Below are 23,006 nucleotides of genomic sequence, written 5' to 3'. Positions count from 1 at the left end.
CACTCACAACCTGTTAAGTCTTCCCAATAATCTGTAATATTTCTGCAGTTTGATTTTGTCTCTCTGAATCTGTTCCCTTCCTGCTGGAGGCACTGACATGTTTTTCTTTGTGTTTTAGGAAGCTGGGGAATCTAGGTTAGCAAGCAGGGAGGTTGTTGTTCATATTAGTAAAACTTGGAAAGCAAAAAACACTCCTTCTCTTACTATGAGCATCAAAAATATACATTATACAAGTTTGTTCAGATTCCCAGGACTTAAAGAGCAGATTCTTATTACAGTTACATGATGTTATTTTAACATCTCCTGTCAGTGTTGATGGGCTTTTAGATTATTTTTTTCTTCTTTTTGGTGAGACTCAGTATAACATCTATTGCTCAAGAGTAAAAGATTGGAGTTATTAAGCATTTTATGTGTACTAGAATCATCTTGAGCAGAAAATGCACACTTTCTTTGTTGAAAGCTAAATTAATTGGTTTGTGCAGTCTATGCTCAGTAATTCCAGAAGGAATTAGATAGGGTTAAAACAAATCTGATCATTACCTGTATACAAAAATGGTATAACAGGAGATATTGCACAGGCCACAGATCTCCTTCCCAATAACTGGGTTCAGTCTCCTTTTGAAATGTCTCCTGTTTTTTCCAGTCCCCAGCAGCTTGCAGTAAAATCTCTGTCTTTTCCTCCTTTGTGCCCTGCAATAGCTCAGAACAGCAGGGAGATAAAGCTGGGAAATGATGGGCACAAAAGGTGCTGCCTCTCATCTATTAACCAGGCTGCTTGGGAAAGTCTGGAATGAGGCTCCTACTGGTTCCAGCCTTGTGCAATGGAAATGTTGATGCCTCCCTAAGCTAAGGAGAGATGAGTGACTGCCCATGATGGAGAGGAGACAAAATATGAAATGCCTTGATACAGAAGGGTGGTATCTTGCAGGAAGAGATTTGCTGAAGACTCTCTCTTAGGCAGGTCTGTTCATAAGGAAGGAATTTCTGCTTACAGAGGGGAGCTATCATCCTTTGGTATTGCAGAGTCAGTAGCAAAAGCCTGCTTTTCCAGAGGCTGACATGCTTTCCTACAGGCTTTCCTCTCATCATCTGAAATGTTTGTGCTTGGCTTCAGATCTCTGCTGGCATAGTGAATTATTCAAAATGGAAAGTTCAAAGCTATCTGATTTCCTCTTGAACATATATGAGGAAGTAAGCTTTCTTCTGCAGGGGAATTTCTGCCATTGCAGAGGGGACTGTCTAAGGGCCTGTATGCAGATTAGGAGCTAGGTAATAGGTTTAATAGCTGCAAAGTGCTAGTTACAAGGACATTGCATGGAGCTGAATTTCATCTACACACTGTGCTAATACATTGCTATTTCTTATACTTACTGTGAAACGTGACTATGACATTCCTGGGTAATTTTTTCAGTTTTTCCTTTGATGTATATTTACAAAGTTCCACTGAAGAATGCTCTGAATAACTTTTTATATAGGTGTCTCTTGTCTTTAACAACAAAATTCCTCGACTTTCAAGAACATTTTTCTATGGCTAAAGAGCATACATTCCATAAAGTTCGTGTTAGTTAGTTCCAGATGTTCTAGCTTATGCCTCCTCTTTTCTAACAAATGTTTTCCCTTTACTCTCAGTAGTAAAGGGAATGTTTCTCTCTTTTCATCCATTCTCTTTGGCTAAAAAGCAAGAAGGAAACTTATCATTAGCATATGGTGGAAAAAAATTGCTGCATGCATCCCTCAGGCACTGCTTATTAAAAGAATAAACAGAAATGGCTCAAGTATGAATAATGTAATTGGTATGTAACTCACTATTCCCTGAATATGTACTTTTCCCTTGCAGTACAAAAACTGAGAAGCATTTGCCTTGTTTAGAGGATGAAGCGGGTGGAGTTGAAGAAAATAAGTCTTGAAACAAAGGAACATTCCTGCAGCACTGAGTGCAGAGAAATTAAATGTTACTTGTTAGCTAGTGACAGGAAATATGCATCCCACAGCCATCAGAAGAAGGGTTGTTACAAGCATTCACATCCCTGATGAAAGCTAAATACAAATTAGAGCTGATATATATGTCTTAAATTAAGCGTCACAGTCAGAACAGTTTAATCACTGTGCTCCAGAATATTTTCGACTGACTAAAATTAAATACAAGTTTTTCAGTTAAAACCATATATTGGAACCAATTAATGCCAGATACACAGCCAGTGAATGCTTGTAAAAGTATTTCACCAGGAAAAAGAGCACTGCATCCGTGTCTTGGAAAGGACAGCTTATAGAGTTGGTAGTTGTTTGCTGGGCTTTTTTTTTTTTTTTTGCTTCATTTATTATTAATAACCTTGGAGTCCAAGATCATAGCTGAAGTATTTTCTAAGGACCCCTGAGCCTCCAGGACAAACAAATCAGGAATTTGCTTCCTGTTCCTGTGTTCCAGGTGTAATTTGGACCAGCCACTTTGGAGCTGATCTTTACTGAAAGATAGTAATGATGTTGTAGGTTTCAGAAATCACAATTTGCTCTATGATTCCCCTTGGAATGTCTCAGAACAAACATCTAATGAACCACCTAAACTTAATGAACTTTAGTGGAAAAATTGACATTTTACAACTCCTTATCTCCTTAAGCCACTGGGCAAAAGACTTACAGTTCTGTGTAACACACAACTGCATTTATGGGTTAAAATGAGACTTGTGTGTGTGGGGACACTGCTTTATTAGAACAATCCAAGGTCTTTCCAGAAGCATTCAGTCTCCAGGTGTTGGTCTTCATTGGCTCACAAGTCCAATTCATTCAAAGCTAGTTCTTCATCTGAATCTCCCTGCTAAAGGAATCTTTGAAGCCTATGACTACAAACTATATATAAGGGAATAGGAAACTTCCCTGTCTTGAAACAGCTCCATCCAAAGTGATATGTTCTATCCCACCTTCGTGATATCACTGAGGAGACTTAGCTAAAACCGTGTCATCTGTCCAGGTTCTTTTCTTAGCCCCTCTCTGTGTGTTCCCACGTACTCAACCTTTCAGCAGAATAAAAATCTGCAGTTTAAAAAAGTCCATTACTTATATAAAAACCTTTTACTGCTTCCCTCATGCAAGAGGCAATTTGTGAGCACTGATTTAGGAAGGCTGAAGAGGCAATTAATGTTGATGGGGGCTTGGGTGACACATGATGAAGAGTGAGAACAGTCCCTTAAACAATCCTGTCTTGTCAGTAGAATTGTCTGTCTGTTACTGAGAGGGTTCTTTGAAGTTGTAGAAGTGAGAAGAACTCTTCAAAATAGAAATCCTTTGATCAGAAATGTAATAATTGCATGTGTTGGCATTTGGGTCCTAACTGATTAGTCCTGTCTAACCTGATTTCTTATGTGCTTTGTGTTCAATTTTAGGCACCAAAGGAAGAAACAAAGGGGAATTTACAAATCTTCAAGGTGTAGCTGCATCTACAAATGGAAAAATATTAATAGCAGACAGTAACAACCAGTGTGTGCAGGTATGAGAATATTTCAGTGTTTTTCTCCTTACCCCCACACCTCTCCCTTTTTTGTAGCCTCAGAAAGACACATTTTGTACAATTCAGTTGATGTAGAAAATACAAGGGAAATGTAATTTATTATCCATTTACTTTCCATCTTCTTGACCTGCAGCTATCTTTTTCAGATCTATACTATATCTAGTATATCATCAGGGTTTATTTCCCTTCCTTATGATGTTTGGCAATGAATGAAAAAAAAAAGTTGTGCAATAATCTGGAAAAATGGCCTTCTGTAAATATAACTTTACATTGTAAATTTTATCACTCTCATGTTTTCAAATGTAAATCTAGAGCATGGTGCCACAAATATAATTTTTAGGAAGTACAAATAGAAAAAAAGCATATAGATATCATTTTCAAGTGGCTTTTTGTCTATTTAACTGATTTCTCTTTCTGATATAATCAAATCTTTTCTGTGGTAGCACCCTGGCACCCATTCTTCTGTAAAGAATTGTGAAAATCAAGCTATATTTTTTCTTTTGCTTGCCATGTGTCCTTTTTACCATTACCAAATTTGTCATCACTCTCCAGGCTGCCCATGTGGTAGCAATGAACACGGCAGCAGCAGCAGCAGCAGTGTGTCGCTTGTTCTTGTGTGGGAGCACCAGCAAGCCACATGCCATAAGAACTCATTTCCAGGCTTTTTCAAAGAGACAGAATCAAATATTCATCAGCACCCTCATGCTTTGTAATATGCAGCCTCTTCAGAGGAACTTCAGTGTTTAGTTACCTGGCTTGGGGACACAAGGACATATTCCTATGTTTTCTACAGACTTAGCACTCGGTGCCTCAGTTTCCTCATTTCTATTAAGGAAATAATACCATTCCCTCCCTTCTGAGAGAGATATTGTGAAGCTAATTAATGTTTGTGAAGTACTTTGAGTTCACTGAAAAAACAATGCAATGAGAATTTCTTTTTTTTGAAATTAGGGTCTTCTAAAATTAGATATATTACTTTCAAATATGGACTGTGTAAAAGTGGTTCACGTTCCCAGCTCTCTTCCTGATTATAGTGTTGATTAGTGACTTGCTAAAATCTAAGCTCCAAGAAATAGGTGATGGTCATATGTGGACATAATTTTAAAATCCCTGTTTTCTATTACAGATATTTTCCAATGATGGTCAGTTCAAAAGCCGTTTTGGCATACGAGGAAGGTCTCCTGGCCAGCTGCAGCGGCCAACAGGAGTGGCTGTGCATCCCAGTGGTGACATCATTATTGCAGACTATGATAACAAATGGGTTAGCATATTCTCATCAGATGGAAAATTTAAGGTACGAGTTACTATGTGAACTCTCCTGAGCTTTCTCTGTCTTTCAAAGGAATGCAAAGTAACATTATTTTTCAAGAAACTACATAGTTTGGCTGTAGCTTAGTCTAAATTCCATTGTTGTGATGTGACCTGACCCAGCCACATGGTATAATTAATAGGAGGAGATCACAGCAGCAATGCTAATGTTACACCAAGCAGAGACAGCATGTTCCATACTGCGTGCATAGATGTCTTTCTGTAACTTATGGTCGAGCACAGCAAGTGCCAGCACGGCTAGTTGGACTAGCTCAACAACCTTCATATCATTAGTACTCTGATTGTACAGAAGGGTGTGTGCAGATACATGTGTGCACACAGACAAACACAAAATCTTACAAGGAGTACATGAAGCTCTTCAGTGACATAAGGAGGAGAAAAAGAAGGTAGCAGACTGATGATGACTTTCTCTTTTATTCCATACTTATCAGCAAATATAGTGTATAATTTATATATGATCTTGTTGGCAATATAAGCAAGGAAGAGTAACCCAGGGTGTTGTTTCAGTGCTACCGCATAAACAGGAGTGTTCTACCTGGTGTGTTGTGTACTGAAAAAACTGAAAGATAGTAATGATGTTGTAGGTTTCAGAAATCAGAAATTCTAAGGAAACAACTTCATATTTTCATAGCAACTCTGATCCCTTTAATGGGAATAAAATAAGACAGCAGCTACTACATTACATTGATGATTTCCAACCTGCAACATTTATTTCACTTGGGTTCAGGTGCAGTTCTAGAGAGAATTAAAGATTTCCTTGATTTGGTGCTGTTCTCTGAATGCATGATACCAAGTCTGGTGATGCATTAGAGAGAGCCACCTCTGGCAGAGGTTAGCTGTACTCACTGGTCATAGGGATAATAGACCTGGAGGGAAATTTCTACCATACTTACTTAGTTCTGGAGTCCTGCACTGGGTAGATATGGCCTGTTTGGCTAATCTTCTGGCAGCCTAGTGGCCAAAAAGCTCAGGTTCTGAGCCGCTCATGTGTGCAGCAAGAAATGGCCTTCCTCCAAATAGTCTTTGCAAAGTGTCAAATGCAAATAGGTAATTGTACTTGCATAGTCCTCAGTGACCTCCATCTGAGAAACCAGTGTGTATGCTTCTAGAAGTATCCAGATCATGTATAGACTTCAAGCTAAAGTAAAACAATACTAAAATATAATGCAAGTGTTAAAAAAAAATACAAATTGTTTGCATTTGCAGAGAGGATGTGATTTTAGTTGTCAAATAATTTTGAAAATGTATAGCTACACAGGAAAACCTTACTTTTGGCTGAAGTTCTTAAATTAAATGAAAGCACCAAAACAAACCCAAAGAAAAATGTAATTTAGTTAAGAATCCAAATATTCTGATCATCCTAGGTATGTTTTAAATAATTGTTAATATCCTTAATGTGAACTGGACAAAGAACATGGAGGGCTTGTTTTCCTGCCTTCTTATGATATGCTGTAAGTCCAGCATTTTGGATGGTGCCAGCTCTGGAGGAAAAAGCTCTGGAGAAGCCAGAATGCTCTATGTGATATACTACCAGCAGGGAGGCAGGTATTGGAAAAAAATAATTATTAATGTAGTTCCTCTGATGCAAAGCCTAGATTTGTTTTCTGTCAATGTTTTCATTGGATTGCAAAAAATGCAAAAGCTGTGTGATGTTGGCAGTGTTTGCGTGGTTAATACAAATTAATGCATCAGACTTCATAGCTCTTGGGGCTAGAATGATTAAATGAGAGATGCAACATCAATTGTATAAAATACTATTTTTAGATTGAATGCAATAAGCCATATTTATGAGAGGAAAAATAAATGTTTGTAGAAGTATTTTTTTTATACAGAGGGTAGGCATAAGCACATAAGTGCAGGAGCTGGGTGGAGGGCAGGTGGCAGAGCACGTGCATGGGGACAGCAGGAGTGAGGCAGTGGGAACACTGGGATGGAGACATGGATGGGCACTGGGCACAGGGCCACACTGAGGAGCTCTAATGGGAGTAGGGGGTCCTGTATTGGTGCAGCACTGCTTCAGGGGATCCTGTACTGCACAGTGTAGCTGGAGAGCTGGGCTGGGAGGAGGAGTGCAGGTGGGGTGAGCACAGGGCCTGGGGGAACTGTGGGGGGACACACATGGGGTTGGGAGGTCATGCCCACCGAGGGTGAGGCTGTGATATGGGGACGGTCAGTGCCATGAAGGGGTGGGACTTGTATTGGGCATGATGGTGTAGGACTGGGAGTTGGACTTGATGATCCTTCCAACTCAGGATATTATTCTGTGATGGGGTTAAATAAAATATAATGGAAGCACAGAACATAGATGTAACAGATCTAGCCTGTGGGAATCTGGGCAAAGCCTTGTAATTTTTTGTGTGTTGGCAGTGGTAATTCTTACAGGGGCCTTGTCAGATTAAATTGGGCAGCACTTGCTAAAATAACAGAGAGAGAGAAAGGGATAACGGCGTTTGCCTTCAAAGGACTGTGCCTGCAAGTCATTGTGCAATTCCTCTGATGCAGGTGGCCTGCTAGCTGTTAACTCAGCGCTCTCAGGGGGCTGTTTTGAGCTTAATATAACTATTTTTTATGTTGTCCCCTTCCTTCTGTGTTTACTTACCCTCCCTCTCCCTTAGCAGAATTTTAATAGTCATGTGAGCCATAAGGCAAATTTCCCTGGAGCCAGGCCCAGGCATGTCCCTGATTACAGCACTGGACTGACTCCCCTTGGCAACCTCCACTGCCAGGCAGAAAAGTGTCACCTTCCTTAGTTCTGGCAGCAACAAAGACAGAGTTCTGTTTTCTCAAGGCTGTAACTTACATAAATGCAGAGGTGGGCAAACTCTAATCTAAGGTTGCACCAAAATATGAGCTTCTTCACATGAAGAACTGTACTGTCCTGGATGTGATAAAGACTCAGATCGGGTCTTAGGATTTGGGGTTTCTATTTCTGGCTATGCCACAGATCTCATGGGTGACTAGTGATCTTCCATTTCACTTCCCAGTGCTTTATTTTCTTCTACTGTAAGAGGTGGATAACAGTGCTGGCTTCCTCTGTCAAGTACTCTGAAATTGCTAAGAAAGCTGTTGCAGCAGATACAGCACTAGGCTAAGGAGAGAAAGCATGGTGAAGCAGCTGTACCAGCTCCTCACCAAGTGGTGTTCAAACCTAATGAAGGAACTGGACAACAGAGTCAAGACAATGATTCCTGTTCCTCTGAGGATTGTTTTCTTTCTAGTCTTGAAGAGCTGTATATATGATGACAAGCTTGTTGTTATCAACCAAACAGGGCTCTTCAAGTCAAGTTAAGATCAAGTTTAGATAAATGGGAAAATATTATAGGAAGTATTTTATATGTTAGACTTCTTCCTTGTCTCACCAGTAAAATTAAGGAAAGAGCTGTCTGAAGCTGGTTCTATGTACCAATGGGAATGGGTAGTATGGTTAAATGGTCACAGTTGAATTTTGACAGTCAGATGAATGATAAATCCACTTATTGTGTGATATTGCAAAGTGTGACAAAGTTGTATCTCCTTAATAGAGAAGTTCTCAAACAGCAAAAGATGGTTTGTTGAAAGTTTTTAATTAATCTCTGACAATCTTGAACCTTTCAGACAGCAACAAGCATGTTAAAGTTAAACTTAGCCCTAACACGCTTACTTCTACAGTGGAAAAGTATTCATAAATTTTTATGTAGGCTAATCGGGGTTTTTTGGGTTTGGTTTTTTTTGTTGTTGTTGTTTTTTTTTTTTTTTTACCTCTAGGAATATCCCCCAGTAGAATATTTTCCAACCTGGTAGGGTGACTTTATAAACACATGTTTGAAAACCAGTCTAAATTCCTTAATTCCTTAGAGCCTATAAAATAAGGGACATAATGTCCCTGACTGAATTAAATTAAACACATTATTTGTATTAAGGGTTTACATGATTCATTATACTGTATTCATTTCTAATGGAAAAAAAGCCTGAAAGTATTTCCATTCATACACTTAATGAGAGTGACTGAGTTTCATAATGTTCTGCTCTAAATAATCAAACCTATAATTCTAAGAAATTTTCTGAAATAAAAATATACAAAGAATATGTTCAACCAGATCCAATAATGTGTCATCAGCATATTTTGATCTAAACTGGGAACAGATTTTTAGTAAAAAGCATTGCAAACTCTAGCTGGGCATACTTTATTGCTGCTTGCAAATTATATTTTAAACCGGGCCCAAGAGTAGTGATTTTTATTACTCTTCTCAGCACTGAGTGCCCATTAATGTAGTATGTGATTTATTTGTTATATTTTTTCCATATGTGTTTATATGGGCATTAGGACACTGTACTTATGAGTCTGAGTCATTTTCCTAGGAATCCTGGAAAGATGGTAAGGAGTGGTGCAATGCTCAAGCGGACAACCGCATGGCCATCCCAAAGGAAGGAGGGGAATATGATTTAGTCACCCCCAAGGAAATACTTCTACAGATTTGCATTTGATTTATGATTTTGCTGCTTTGTTGTTATGCAAACTGAATACAATTTGTAGGTCTGCTGATATCTTTCCCCTGGTGAACACAAAATAAATTTTAATAGTTTTTCCTGGGGATATTTTAGCATGATTCAATTAGATAGATTTTGCCTAAATATTTTGCAGTTTCTAACAGTATATGTACATGAACATAAAACTGACACAAGATTATTGCATGTTGGCTAAGCATAGTCTTGCAGCTGCAAGATTTGCTCCCTGGAATTTTCTTCACTGGAGACTGAAAAAAATTGTGTAGTGGCTTAGTAGCAGCCATCCTCAGGGTCCCTAGGTGGCTTTATTTTAAGATCATTCCTATTTTTTACCTGCAACCCCAATCCTACCTAAGAATGTACCATGCAATAGGAGCATGGGACTTACTAAGGATAGGAGAGCTCCTTCTGTTTGCTTTGAAAACATCAGGGACATGAGAAAAATTAGTTAGGCAATGGATTTTCTCAATGCCTTGTAATCTGTCCCACAGCTACTCACCAATTGCAGGAGGGAGGGGAGAGCGGCAGAGAAGTCAGAAGTAGATGTGGTAGTTGTGAACATGGTTTAATGGTAAATATGACAGTGTTAGGTTAATGCTGGGACTCAAGCCTAGAAGTCTTTTCCAACCGAAATGATTCTATGACTCCCAGCATTGCTGGGTCTAGGGGATGATCTGTCTTACTCTGCAAAGGCAGTGAGGTGAAAGATGGCCTTGTTTCATAAATAAGATGAACATCTTAGTATATATTTCATTTAAATTCCAATGCAAACAGAAAAGTATGTTCTTCACCAAGATATGAATTTCAGTTTGCAGGATGTGTCTGTCACAAATTACTATAGAATCTGAAAGTTCTGGAACTCATCATTTCAACAAAGCCTCTCTGGTGGACTCTCTGTCCAGTACAGACTTTTGAAACCAGCCTGAATAAGTGCTTTCAAATCTGTCCATCAATTAAAAAAAAGTTTGTAAGCAGGATGCAAGTTGCTCCATTCCAACGCAAACAATTGAGTATTTACAACCTTTTTAAACTGAAAGGTCAAAACCCAACTGATTTTATGTAGATTAAAACAGTTTCTAAAATCCCAGCCTAAGAAAAAGCTGAATGGTGAAGAATGCAGAATGGATTGTGAGGTAATCCTGAGTCTTCTTGTATATGCCCAGGTAGCTCATGGATTCTTTGAAGGCTTGGTCTCTGCTTGCTCTGCTTGCTCTGTTGCTTAGATTTCTGCTTGCTCTGTTGCTTAGATCCTCTTTTAAGAATCCCTTCATTTTAAACCTACCAAAGCATGCTTCTGGCATTTTTGGATTTGACAGCTCTCTAGCCTTTCCAAGTAATTTACTGTTATGAGATCCATCTCATCTCCACTGAACGTTTTTCCAGTGAAATAGCATATACAATTCCCCTCCTGTTGCTGATTATGCCGGCAGATGGTTTTGGTAGTCACGAGGCCTATTTAAAATTATGGAAATCATTTTATTTACCTAAGACAGGACAGGAATAAGCTTTGATTTGTTTAGTGTTTCAAAGATTGCTTCATTTGCTGTTTGGCAACATGATCCTCTCCCCTTTGCAGTTTTCAGCCGACACTTCATGAGTCTAAGCAGCAAGTGAAGCAACCTCATGTGGAATCTGGTGGAAGATAGAGAGGTTAGCCTGAGCTTTAGCTCTGCTCAGATTCTTTCTGAGAGCACTCAGAAGGTGCTGTTGTCTTACTAACCCAAGAAAGGCAACAGAGGACATCATAGCCTACATCCAACCCAGCCCTGATGCTCCAAGAACTCTGACTTCTTTGATGCAGGCAGTGATAAAGACGTCTCCTGTCCATCAAGACAGTTGTTGGACTCAGAAACAGCACACAATGGGAGACAGAAGTCCTTTCTGCTTGTCTGCCTATCCTGCTGCTACCCTAATGCTGGATATACAGACATTTCTGACAGGTTTATCAAGTCACACAAATCTGATGACTGTGTTTCTTATGAGTTATATATTTGGACTCAGTTGCTGAGGTGGCAGATTTTTCAGAATAGAAAAGACATACAGAAAGCACACTATCTTCAACTGAAGAAAAAAATCATGAAGTACATGGTAAGAGCTGATAATAGCTATTGCTTCCAACTTCTGATGAAGAAAAGCCTCTCTGTTCTACTCTGTGCCTGTAATACAAGCTTTAAACAGTACTAACTAATTTCTATTGTGCCAACATATTTTCCTGTTTTTTGTTTTCCCATTTAGGCCAAAATTGGGTCTGGAAAGCTCATGGGCCCCAAAGGTGTTTCGGTGGATCGTAATGGACACATCATTGTAGTGGACAATAAAGCATGCTGTGTCTTCATCTTCCAGCCAAATGGCAAAATAGTCACCAGGTTTGGAAGTCGAGGAAATGGTGACAAGCAGTTTGCAGGTACACTTGATGGTAATATGTAAATCCCCTTTTCTTGCCTCTTCTGCTCACATTTGCATGATGTTTGAGCATGTTGAAGATGCTGTATCCTACCCCTTTATCCTCCAGGGGAGAGGTTCTGCTAGACATACAGCTCCTATTTGCTTGATTGCTCAGGCAGACTGCAACATCTGTTCTGCTAATGCAACTGTAACCAGATTGTTTCATCTACCTCCCTATGCCTGGAAACATTTCAGATCAGTGACCCAAGAAAGACTGATCTTAACTAGCATTTTTAAGTGCTTTGTAATTGCCACACTAAGCTGTTCAGCACAATCAACTCAGATGCTGTGCTTTGTGTTTCCAATCTTCAGACACACAAACCCCAATGCCCTAAGTGGTGTCTCTTAGAAAATGAGTGTAATGGGGTAGTGTTAAGATTGAGATCAGGAAGGCAGAGTTATGGAACAGCCAGTGTAAGTTTGGGGAAATTGCCATTTATACTCAACTGACTGCTTGCACATGCTGTCTTTCAAGTAGAACATGCATTTAAGTTTAAAAAACAGAACAACCCCATTGATATATTTTAAGTGAATAGGCATTCTTTCAAAATTTGAAATGAAGGTGCCAAATTAAGTATGCAGGTCGTTTTACGGATGTTGGGTCATTTTTAGTATGTAGGTTCATTGGTCTGATGTTTTGACTGGTTCACAGTGAAAGGCAGGAATAACATCAATGTGTTTTTATCCTAAGATCTCTTGCAATGTGTTATGGCATAATATATATAATTTATGAGAGCTTGTGCTCTAACACAGCTAAATTTTTTGTGTATCTCAATTTCTTTTCATTCGAAAATTTGCAAAAACATGTCCTGAAAATAAGTAGGCAAATACTTTCTAACAGTGCATTTGAGAAATATATCACCTCTTCTTGCTGATAGGCTACAGAAAACAGGTAAGTTGTCAATAATTTAATGTTTTCATTGCAAAATTTTTCACTTCTGTTATAGTTTACCCTGATATACTGTGAAAACTGAAACTGAGTTTTGTTCTCCTTAATAACTCAAAATAGCACCAAGTTTGGGTAATTTGGGTACTTGCCTGTTTTCAAACTACCATTTGTTTTTTATTCAAATTTGCACATATATTTCAATACACAATCTAAAGCAAAAAATGCCCTTTTTTCCCTGACAGTGGTCTTCTAAGTAACTTTTTTATTTATCCTAAAACTTGTTAGCTCAAATGCTTGCAAGATGTGAGCACACAGAGCATAAAATACTTCAATTAATAATTTAAAGGAACATTTCTGATAACAATTTTTAGTGTATGCACAACTTTACGCTTAAGCACTTCATGTTTTGTCTTGTTAATAAGCCCATAAATCTCTGCATAGTCATATGTATACAAGAGAGGGAGAAATCAACAATGCTTATTGGGAACAATAACAACTGACAACTGGTTGAAAAAGAAATTATTTCTGTTTACAAAAAGCATGCTGAGCTTTTAAAGAAACCATGAAGTAAAATTACTCTTAATTTGAAATTGGTATTCCCACTTGTACTACTGTTGCTCAGAGGCCAAACATAATATGCTGGCAGGCTGATTTTTTTAAAAATTTTTTACCCATACTTTTAATTTTAATGGTATTACTATTTTTTTCTTCTTTTTCTGCATTGCAGGTCCTCATTTTGCAGCTGTTAACAGCAACAATGAAATTATCATTACAGATTTTCATAACCATTCTGTCAAGGTACTGTCAATGGCAACTTGGAAAGTTGCCACTTTAATTTTATTATGATATTTTTGGGGGAAAGAACGTATTGTTAAAACCAAAGAGATCACATTCCATATAAGGAGTGTGATATAGCTCTGCTATAGGGACAGCATTTTCAGAGAACTCTGCATGCAGTGCATCACTTAGTGAAGATATAGTCCATTGCCTTAGGGGTCACTATAATGGTGTCTAACACAATTGCTTAAACATAGGTTGTATCTGAAATGAATAATTTCAACTTTACTTAATTTTAGTAGCCCTCTGCCAAACGTGTTAATGACCCTGTGTTCTGTCTTTTGAAAGTCTGGCTTTTGAATTTCCCAGTGAAAGCTTTCCACAGTTCTAGTTGTAAAATTATAGCAAAGTAAAGATACATTACAGTCTTTAAATTCCATACCTATCAGCTTTAAGATTACTGGACCCATTTTACAACCTGATTCTCTTAAAACCCATGTTCCTATTGATCTTCATTCAGTGCCTCCTGCACTGGGCAAAACTGGCCACTAGTCTGTACACCCATGGCAATTCCTGACTCTCAGCCTGTTGAAGTCATGGTATGATAGGAAGTTTATTTGTTTGTCCCAGTAGTAAACCAGACCAAGGAAACATGCTGAGTTGTGTTGGCAAATGTCTATGAAGGAGACACAGGCCACTTCAGAAATGCCTCACCTGTGTGTGATTGTTCTCAGGCATTCCCTTTCCCTCACTTCCTGCGTGTGCTCTTGTGCCCTCCCTCTACAGGAGAGAGCAGCAGGAGGACAGAGGCAGGATGCTGTTCTACCTGGGCTCTCAGGACATGTGTGTCAGTCCCACACACCAACAAAATTAAGTCCCTGGCATTTCATCTAATGCCTATTTTGACTGAACATAAAGTTGAACCCTCAGTCTAGTTCTTCACTATTTCTAATTGAAAAAATAAATGTTATGTATTCACCTGAAACTGGAGGTTGCTGCCTGAGCATAGACACCTTTGTGTCCTGAGCAGTGCGGAATCACCGAGGTCTGGAATAGCAGCCTTGCTTGCGCATCCTTTTGCAATTGGTGAGGAAGCAGCAGCTCGTGGTTTGGATTACAACACAAAAACCAAGACTGCTGCAGGAGCCCTAAAGCAGCAGGAGGCCTGTGACTTCATAAATTACCTCTCCACAAGCAAGGTTTGCCTGGTAACAAGAATGCCTGGAGAGGCTTAACAGCAAGGGGCAAACTGAAATGAAAAAAAGAAAGTGAAGAAATGTAAGAAGCGTGGCATCCTAGAGGATTTATAATTATTACATTTCTAATGAGAACAGAGTGTCCCATCTGTCTCTGGTGTGACTCAATGGGATACAAATGTTACTTGTTACAATTTGGTACTAACCAGAAAAGATTCTTGTTTCTGTAGTGTTCTCTAGATTGGTACATATAACTGTTGACACTCTGGAGAGTTTATAAGCTGAGAGCAGAGAGTACATCTTCTTTTAAATAATAAATTATAAATAACTAAATAAATTAATTTCACTCTTATGAGTCCCAAAAGCTGCTTTCTGCCACCAGTGTATTGAATTAAACAAGCTCACTCAGCAACATTTTTCTCTTGTCCCCATTAACCTTCAAGGATGTTCCTTCCCTCAGGCATCTTTTATGGAAAATCCTGTGCAATGTAGGCTTCTCTCTCATTTGGTCACTTTAGCCCAGGGAGAGAGCAATATATCTTTGTCTATTTTTTCATTAGTTGGCTTTTTTTTATTATTATTTTCTTTAATCCTCTGAGGCACTAACTTGGTACTTCATTAATTTCCTCCCCCAAAATGTTTTTTTCTCTGTTCACTGTGGGTGTTTGAGAACACAATAATTCCCTGACATCTTCCACCTTATCAGCACTTCAGTGTGCGCTTGGCACTTGTCAGGTCTTTGCATTTTCTTGTGCAAGCCGCAGTCAGTGTCTAAGAACTCAGCTGGGCCTTGTGCTATAGCTGGGCCTGGATCCAAAATGGATGAAAATATTTTAGAGATGGCTGTGGATGGTATAAATGACACATTTTGTATCTTGTTTGGTCCCATTGGTGCATCCAGGTCACTGACAGAATAGTCATTGATCAGCTCCATCTTTCTGCTGTCTAAACCTGTTACCATCACAGAGAATTCAGTTGCTGACCTGTCTGCAGAGAGCAGCATGCCATCATTTGCAATGTGTGTTAGATTATGGAAGCAGAGAAGAGAGCATCTGCTCCATTGTGTTTTAGTTCCAAAGAAACAAAGCACCCAGTGCTGCATCTGCATTCAGCTCTTTTCAGTTCAAGATGCACAAGCTGCAGAAGAATTCTGGGGCCCTTTGCCTCCATGTCTGAGATGAATCAGATCTTATAATTCTTGATGCCATGCCATATTTAGGTTGTTGTTTTAACCCATACAGGTCTTTAACCAGGAGGGAGAGTTCATGCTGAAGTTTGGATCAAATGGAGAAGGAAATGGGCAATTTAATGCACCAACTGGAGTAGCAGTAGATTCTAATGGAAATATCATCGTAGCAGATTGGGGAAACAGCCGAATACAGGTAAAATTTCTGTACTTCAAAGGTGCTTGATTAAAAAAACTAATGGGTTGCTAACTCTGGCCTTCAGACTGCCCAAGAAACACCATCAGCATTAGAAGTGATGTGGTTTCTCACACCATCCTTTATATGCCTCATTCTCCACTTTCAGACCTGGTGGTGTTACATTGTGAGCTTTTCAGTGTGGTTGCTGGCAGCTCTGATGGCCATGGTGACCAAGGATTTTGGTGCCAAGTAGTTCCCCAAAAGTTTCTTGATGACTTAGGAGACTTGCAAGCATTGCTGAGATTATAGTAATTTATAATCACCATAACAGAAGATCAGAGACATAGTGGAAAATATGAAAAAGCAAATGAGCTGAATGCAGCAGATCTTTATCATCTTTTTTAAATGTTGAGAAATTATTCTGCTTTCAAGTTATGAGAGTTGCAGTCTTTTTATCTTTTAAGTGCTAATCATAAGGTCTTCCTGTTTGCCAAAGAATACCTAATAAATCAGTGTATGTATTATTTCCACTGAATATAAAACTGAGGGAGCTGCTTATGAGTTGTTCTCAGGAAGCACTCTCAACAGGGTAAACAAATTCCTGGTTTTCTCTGTGTGGGAACCTAAGAATCAGGCTAGCCGCAACAGTGATATATGTTAGGAAAACAAGGTGTTGGTTGAGTACCCAATTAAGTTTGATTTATTATAGTTGACTATTTTTAGAACAGGAACAGCTGAGGTTCTTATTTTTTATTACTATTCTTTTATTGTGTGTTAAATCTTGCCAAAGATCCTGGTGGCTATAATTAGTTCTTTTTAATAAGAACATACATTTGTATATAAACTTGCATATTATGAGATAACAGAACAGATTTTGCCCTTGTTTATTCTATTGTATGTCCACTGTTTCAGAAATTAGAAGTATAACAGTATAAGAGAGACTTAAAAGAGAGCAGACTACTTTGTGTCCTCTACTTTCCTTTTCTATTCATAACATTTATTCTGTGCTTTCTCACCCTCAAAGGTTTTTGATGGAAGTGGATCATTTTTATCCTACATTAACACCTCTGCTGACCCCCTTTATGGTCCCCAAGGTCTGGCTCTTACTTCGGATGGTCACGTTGTAGTTGCAGACTCTGGAAATCACTGCTTCAAGGTCTACCGATACTTACAGTAGCAACGAGCTCTGGAGCTGGATAATCACCCACCCTTAAGAAAAGACTTGTCCTAGAGATCCAGTGCCGGATATCTCCTATTTTGTGTTTATTTTTAATAACAAAGGAGTCTCTTACGGACTTCTTGTGATTATTTCCAATCTTACCTTGTTTACATAGGACTTGCACCTCTTATGTTTCTCACTGAACTTTTTCTTGTGTTAATAAAAAAAATCCTCTGTAACTGAATTCATAAAGACAATGTGAAATTAAACACAAACTGCATCCTATGAAACTGGAATTAACTAATAAGGCAAAAATGAGAAGTTTGGGAAAAGTCCCCAAAGCTTTTTGATGACTGCAAAGGATAGCTCCTGCTCAGAGCTTCCAAATTTAAAGAAGTATCATTCTTACACGTTATTTAACCCGGGAGTGACTCTGGGAATCTTCTAGATCTCATTATCATGGTAGGTATTACACTTCTAACATTCTTCAGTCTTACTGTGTAGAACAAGTAGGTCCTTTTAGTATAAGGTTAAGTCTCACAAAATCCGTCTAGCTCTAACCGTCAACACAGCTCAGTGTTTAGCACTATGAGAATCAATGCAAATTCCCTACTCATGTGGAATTAATGAAGGATTGTTTCGTGCGGCCGTTGTTCACTCTTCCTCTTGCTCAATGTGCAGGAAGGACTTTGCAGAGACCTGACATTTCTAAAGCTCTGGAAAAACTTAATTGTAGCGATACATTAGTGGGAGAGGAATTTTCTGTATAGCCACAGACCTTCTGACACCAAACTAGTTCATTAGGATCAGGGTTATTACAATGTCAAGTCAATTAACCTAATGTGTGCCACTCTTTCGTACGCGTTCATTGCCATGTTTCCTTACGGCAAGTCATTGTATTAACCTCTAAAATAAGATGCAGCTTCACACAGGACAGAAAGCCAGAGAAGTACCCTGTGGAGGACCTACGTTATACAACCAAAGGAACTGTGGTAAACAGAGGTTGTATAGGAAAGCCAAGGGTTACCAAAGCTATTTGTTTTTATGTGAGAAAAAATACGTTACAAATAAAAATGAATTTGAATCAATTCCTGAAGTCCTTCATCAAAGGGAATTTTGTTAGAGGACAAAACAAGGACTGTGAGATTTGTTCCAATTTGTTTGTATGTGTGTATGTATGTATGACTGATTGACGTAAAAATTAAAAAAAAGTAAATGTGGGTTATTTCAGCAAACTGGAACGTATGTATGATATTTGACAATGGCAGTACTCCGAAAAATGACCTTTCTTCCTCTGCCAGATCTCTCTACTGTGTTCTTTGTTGAAGTATTAATTTAACTGGAAATGCTTACAGGCATGGTTCTGTTTTTAATGTTTGGTTTGTTGGGGGTTTTTAAAGTATGACCTTGTCCTTTCTAAAGTAGCATTGGCTTTATTCTTATTTCTATATCCAGTGGTCAAAGGTTGAATTGCTACTGTAGCCTGATATAGATAGAGTGGTGCTCCCTTTCAGGTGTTGCCTGAGGAGCTGTGAGCTTGCTGCCAATGCCTACAATAGCCTGGGAAGTGCTGTCTTTCCTTTCTCATTTTTAGGGCCTTGAAACTAAAGGGCATTGGGTCAGAAACAAGGGAGTATTTTAAGCATGTTTGCAAAATGGAAAGAAATCTTTGATAAAATTTCTTGTTATAAATATTTGTCTTATTTCTAAAACGTAAGGTGGTTGTTTCGATAAATTTGAGAAAAACGAATGGTTTTTTTTATAAACTTGCATTTGACTTGTAAAAATGCAGACCCCAAGGTTCTTAAATGGGGGTTTGTCTGGTTTTTAATTACTGTTTCCTGAAGATATTTCCTCTTCTTTCCTTTGCTTATTTTTTGCACATAGAATCAATTTAAAATTTCTCGTGCAAATACAAGTTTCTTTATTTCATTGGAATAAATATTTTGTGCATGAAGCTTAAGGACTGTATAACGAAGCTAAGAAACTGGTGGTAACATTTATTAATATTAAAACTCACATTTGTTTTTACTAAGAGAACAAAATATCCTCTGCTTGAACTGAGTTTGTCCTAAAATTCTGAAGATGGTATCTCGGTCATTACAAATAAACTGTCCTATCAAAATTTAAAAAAGCTGTAGATCAAAATTTTATTCTAAGTGTCCTTATAACACTTTCTGACATTGGAAGACCCTTAAATAGCACATCAGTGAAGAAAAGGCATTTGAACTGTATTTAGTAATAAAGAGAAGGGTTTGCGATAAAGGGATTGAGGTAAAAACTTTTAAAAATGTGCTGTGGCTGTCAGTTATCACACTTAGTTCCGCATATGGATTTTTAGAATACAATTTTACTAAGCTTACATGTTTACCCCTCAGAAAACATTGCCAAATCCTCTGTTGTCAGGTACTTTGAGAAGCATGACAATCAGATCCTAACCCATATAGCAAAATAGATACTTAAGACTGTGCTATTTCATGTATACACTTTCCTTCAAAAGCTTTTCAGTCCTTTGGTCCAGCATTGCTAAGCAGGATTTTAGATAACCCTTGTGAACCCAGTGCATCCTGATGAAATAAGTGAATTCTGCACATAACCCTTCTCACAACCCAGCTCAAAGCTATTAGGAGTTTTGTGGATTTTTTCTTAAAATTGAGTAGTTTTTTGGATTTTCAGACATTTTTAGCAGAGCAGCACCTAAAGAATGTCATGAATTTGAAGTTATTTCTGATAGCAAATGCTGTCAACTTCAAATTTAGTGGCATAGGACATTCCCTTCTAAGGTCTGACCTTATCTGCCTGGCACTGGGAAACTGAGAAACACATTGCTTTTACGGTGCTTCTAAGCCAATTTCGCTAAAATGCTTGACTTACAAACCTTACAAAGACCAACCAATGCAGAAATTCTGCACTTAAAAGCTGGCAGACTTTTTTTCTCATCCAATTAAGGGAAGGTCAGAATTGCACTACGTGATTTGCTGAGTTGTTAGCATTTATTAAAGGCTTTACAGGCATGCTGCTGCCAGATTTGAGGTATAACCAAATGTCCCCTTGACTTCCCTGGAATGCTAATTAAGTAGCAGCACAGCATGAATGGTGAAAGTATGTGCTTCATTTAACAAATCTTCAACTCAAAAGTAATCTCAAAAGGTTATTAGATCTTGTGTCATATAGAGCATTTTAGGACAAACTAGCCAACTGTATTTTCATTGTTCAGTGAACAGAATAAAAAGATCTGTTCAGATAAATCCAACATAAACAATAGGAGAGTTTTGCATAGGCTAAACCAGCACCAATGTACTGAAAAATAAAAGGAAAATGGTGTAGGCAAGCAATTGCCTCATGAAGATGGAGTGCTACTTATTAGTAAATGCTCATCTGTTCTGTAAAAGCTAGAGGGTTTTTGATTTTATGTCAATATTTTTTATAATAAGGATCTAGTGTTGCCATAATGAGAACTATAAGTGCCCAATAAGTTGTGTTTGTTATAAAGAAATGACCTTCAGTTGTGGGAGACAGCTTGTTATGAAATCATGATGTAAAGTCAAACTTTTCTTCAAGAATTCAAGCAGCGATTGTCTGACCTGTTTGTAGAAAGTGTACAAAAGGCATTTGTACTAGGGAGTGGCAAGGTTCCTAACAGGTCATTGTATTTCTGACGAATGTACAGCACTTCAGTCAATGTTTGTGAGCAACACAGCCTTAACCCTGACACTTTTTCTTTGGCTTTATGACACGGGAATGTTCCCTAAGTTGTGTGGTGTGTGGCAGCAGCCCCTGATAGAAATCTCTACCAGCTGATATGCTGCAGCTTTCCAGTTCTAGGAGTTTTTCCAGTTCTTTTTTCCATGTTTTTTTAAAACGTTTTTGTACATTCCATCTTTGTAATATATGTTTTGTGTATATGTCAGCCTTGTACTCTCTTGACACTCATAATGAAATATTCTTCTCACATGTTTTTTTGTTGTCGATGATGATGTTTTTGTTTGTGTTTTTTTTTTTAATCCCTATGACGCTAAATACAGACTTTTTCTCCTTAAGGTCAAGGATGAAAGATGCACATCAAAGTGTTTGTGCGTGCGTGCGTGCCTGCGTGTGTGTGTGTGTAGTTTTAGCTTCCTGTGTGCCATGGTATTCATAATGCTTTAGCTGACAAAAAAAATTACTCTGTCTTGAAAATGTAGGAAAACCAGAGTCAAATGTGTACCTTTACCACGCACAAAAATTTCAAATAATAAAAATAAAGCTTGTTTCCTCTGTTATTTTCATGGTTGATGATTTATTTTTCATATGTCTCATGCTCACTTGTCTCTAAAAGTAACCCCATAATGCAGGAAGACAGGTAATTTTTTCCAGTTTTCTTCCCTGACACCACAGGTCACAAGCTAAGGAAACTGATTTTTTCATGGGTGTTAAATTTTTTATATTGACGCAGAGGAAAGACGGACTTGAGTTGTTCTTGAGAAGAAGGTGCAGAGTTGGAACTTCCTTGTTCCTCTCTTCCTTCTTCAGTACAGAAATCAAAATTAAGATTTTCATTGGTGGCAGTAAGATTAAGAGCTTTTCTGCTTGCATCACAGAAGTACACAGTATCTTTTAGCTGAGGTGTGACATAATCTTTCAACAGTCTGTTGCAGAAAACCAAAATAAATTATTGTGGAGAACAGAAAATTTGCCTTAGGAGTTCAGTCTTACTCTGTTCCTGTAAGAACAAATTTCCAGCTTGTATTAACTTCAATTTCACATAGTACCTATGTCTTCTTGGTCACTGGTGAACTCTCCAAACTGGAATAATTTGAGAACTCAGTGTGACTGGGAACTTGCTCACGAAGTAAGACAGAATCTTCAGATGCATCATTTGGCTTGGATGCAGCCTCAATGGAGGGGACTAGCAGGGTCGGTGAAAGCCCCGGTGATGAGTGTTTGCTCAGTGGCAGGACAGTCAGAAATGAGACAGCTGAAATACTGAGCAGCTGTCCATTTCTGTGGGTCTTTCCCCCAAACCCTCTAGAGGAATATGTGTTTTATTCTTTCTTGCAAGTCACAGGGAGTGTCAGCAGCCATGTTTTGAGGCCTCATTTTTCTCCTAAAGACAAACTTAGTACAATGTAATGGATCAGTTTTGGTTTTCTGTCAGTCTCCAGATGAACACAGGCTCATAGACTCTTGGTGCTGAATGTACTTGTTATCTGCCCTGAAATTCAGATGATTACCAAAGGCTTTATTTGTCTGCCAGCTAAAAGAACATCACATCTTGAAGCCAAGCAGTGTTGGATTGACATTCAGAGTTGCAGAGCACTGTTCCTTCCCATGTAAAAAAAGATTATGAAGAAGAGAAGCAATAGCACAGGATTTCCTGAAACCAGTGGGCTTAGTAGGTAAGATGCTTGTTACATTCCAAATCTTTTCTTATTGATAGGCTAGAAATGTTTTCTGTTCCCTGGATTACTGCAGCAGAGGCTATTCATCACTGAGCAAAATCAGACAGACAGGCTGAACACTAATACCAGAGAACACTTTTGTTTACCAGAAAATATCTGCAGTAAATGACCAACTTCCTCTTTGACCCTCTTGTGGTACTTATTAAAATACCTACATGAGGCAGAAGAATCTTTCAGGAGTTCTGTAAATAGGACTAGAGAATCCAGTCTCACCAACGAGTAACAATGTCAGGGAGAACAGGGCCAAAGTAGCTAAAGGAGCAGGTACTTTGGGCAGCCACCCTTAGTCAGGCTTTCTCTCTTTAGAGTGGTACCCCTTAACATACCACTGCACATTCAAAAACGTTTCCTTGTTCCTTAGCCTGACATTCTCTCACCTCCAGCTGTGCTGCTCTGCATTTAACTCTCCCCACAGTTTT

General features: G+C 38.5%; 1 protein-coding gene across 17 annotated transcripts in view; it reads left to right on the top strand.

Annotated features, from left to right (window-relative positions):
* The window catches only part of TRIM2 (tripartite motif containing 2), an 87,829-nt gene extending 66,421 nt beyond the window's left edge, over nt 1–21,408 (top strand). For 16 of the 17 annotated variants that reach the window (XM_058023932.1, XM_058023927.1, XM_058023920.1 and 13 more), the window contains 6 exons: nt 3,378–3,481; nt 4,629–4,796; nt 11,552–11,732; nt 13,378–13,448; nt 15,865–16,005; nt 17,012–21,408. In XM_058023932.1, the coding sequence (XP_057879915.1) occupies nt 3,378–3,481; nt 4,629–4,796; nt 11,552–11,732; nt 13,378–13,448; nt 15,865–16,005; nt 17,012–17,164 (818 nt within the window). In that variant the 3' untranslated portion in view covers nt 17,165–21,408. The remainder of the gene's footprint in view (nt 1–3,377; nt 3,482–4,628; nt 4,797–11,551; nt 11,733–13,377; nt 13,449–15,864; nt 16,006–17,011) is intronic. The other variant, XM_058023916.1, reaches the window with a different exon arrangement.
* The last annotated feature ends 1,598 nt before the right edge of the window (nt 21,409–23,006 follow it).

This window comes from Melospiza georgiana, chromosome 5 (assembly GCF_028018845.1).
Source record: "Melospiza georgiana isolate bMelGeo1 chromosome 5, bMelGeo1.pri, whole genome shotgun sequence".
NCBI lineage: Eukaryota > Metazoa > Chordata > Aves > Passeriformes > Passerellidae > Melospiza > Melospiza georgiana.
The sequence above is the reverse complement of the archived record's forward strand: the minus strand, read 5'-3'. Positions and strand labels throughout refer to the sequence as shown.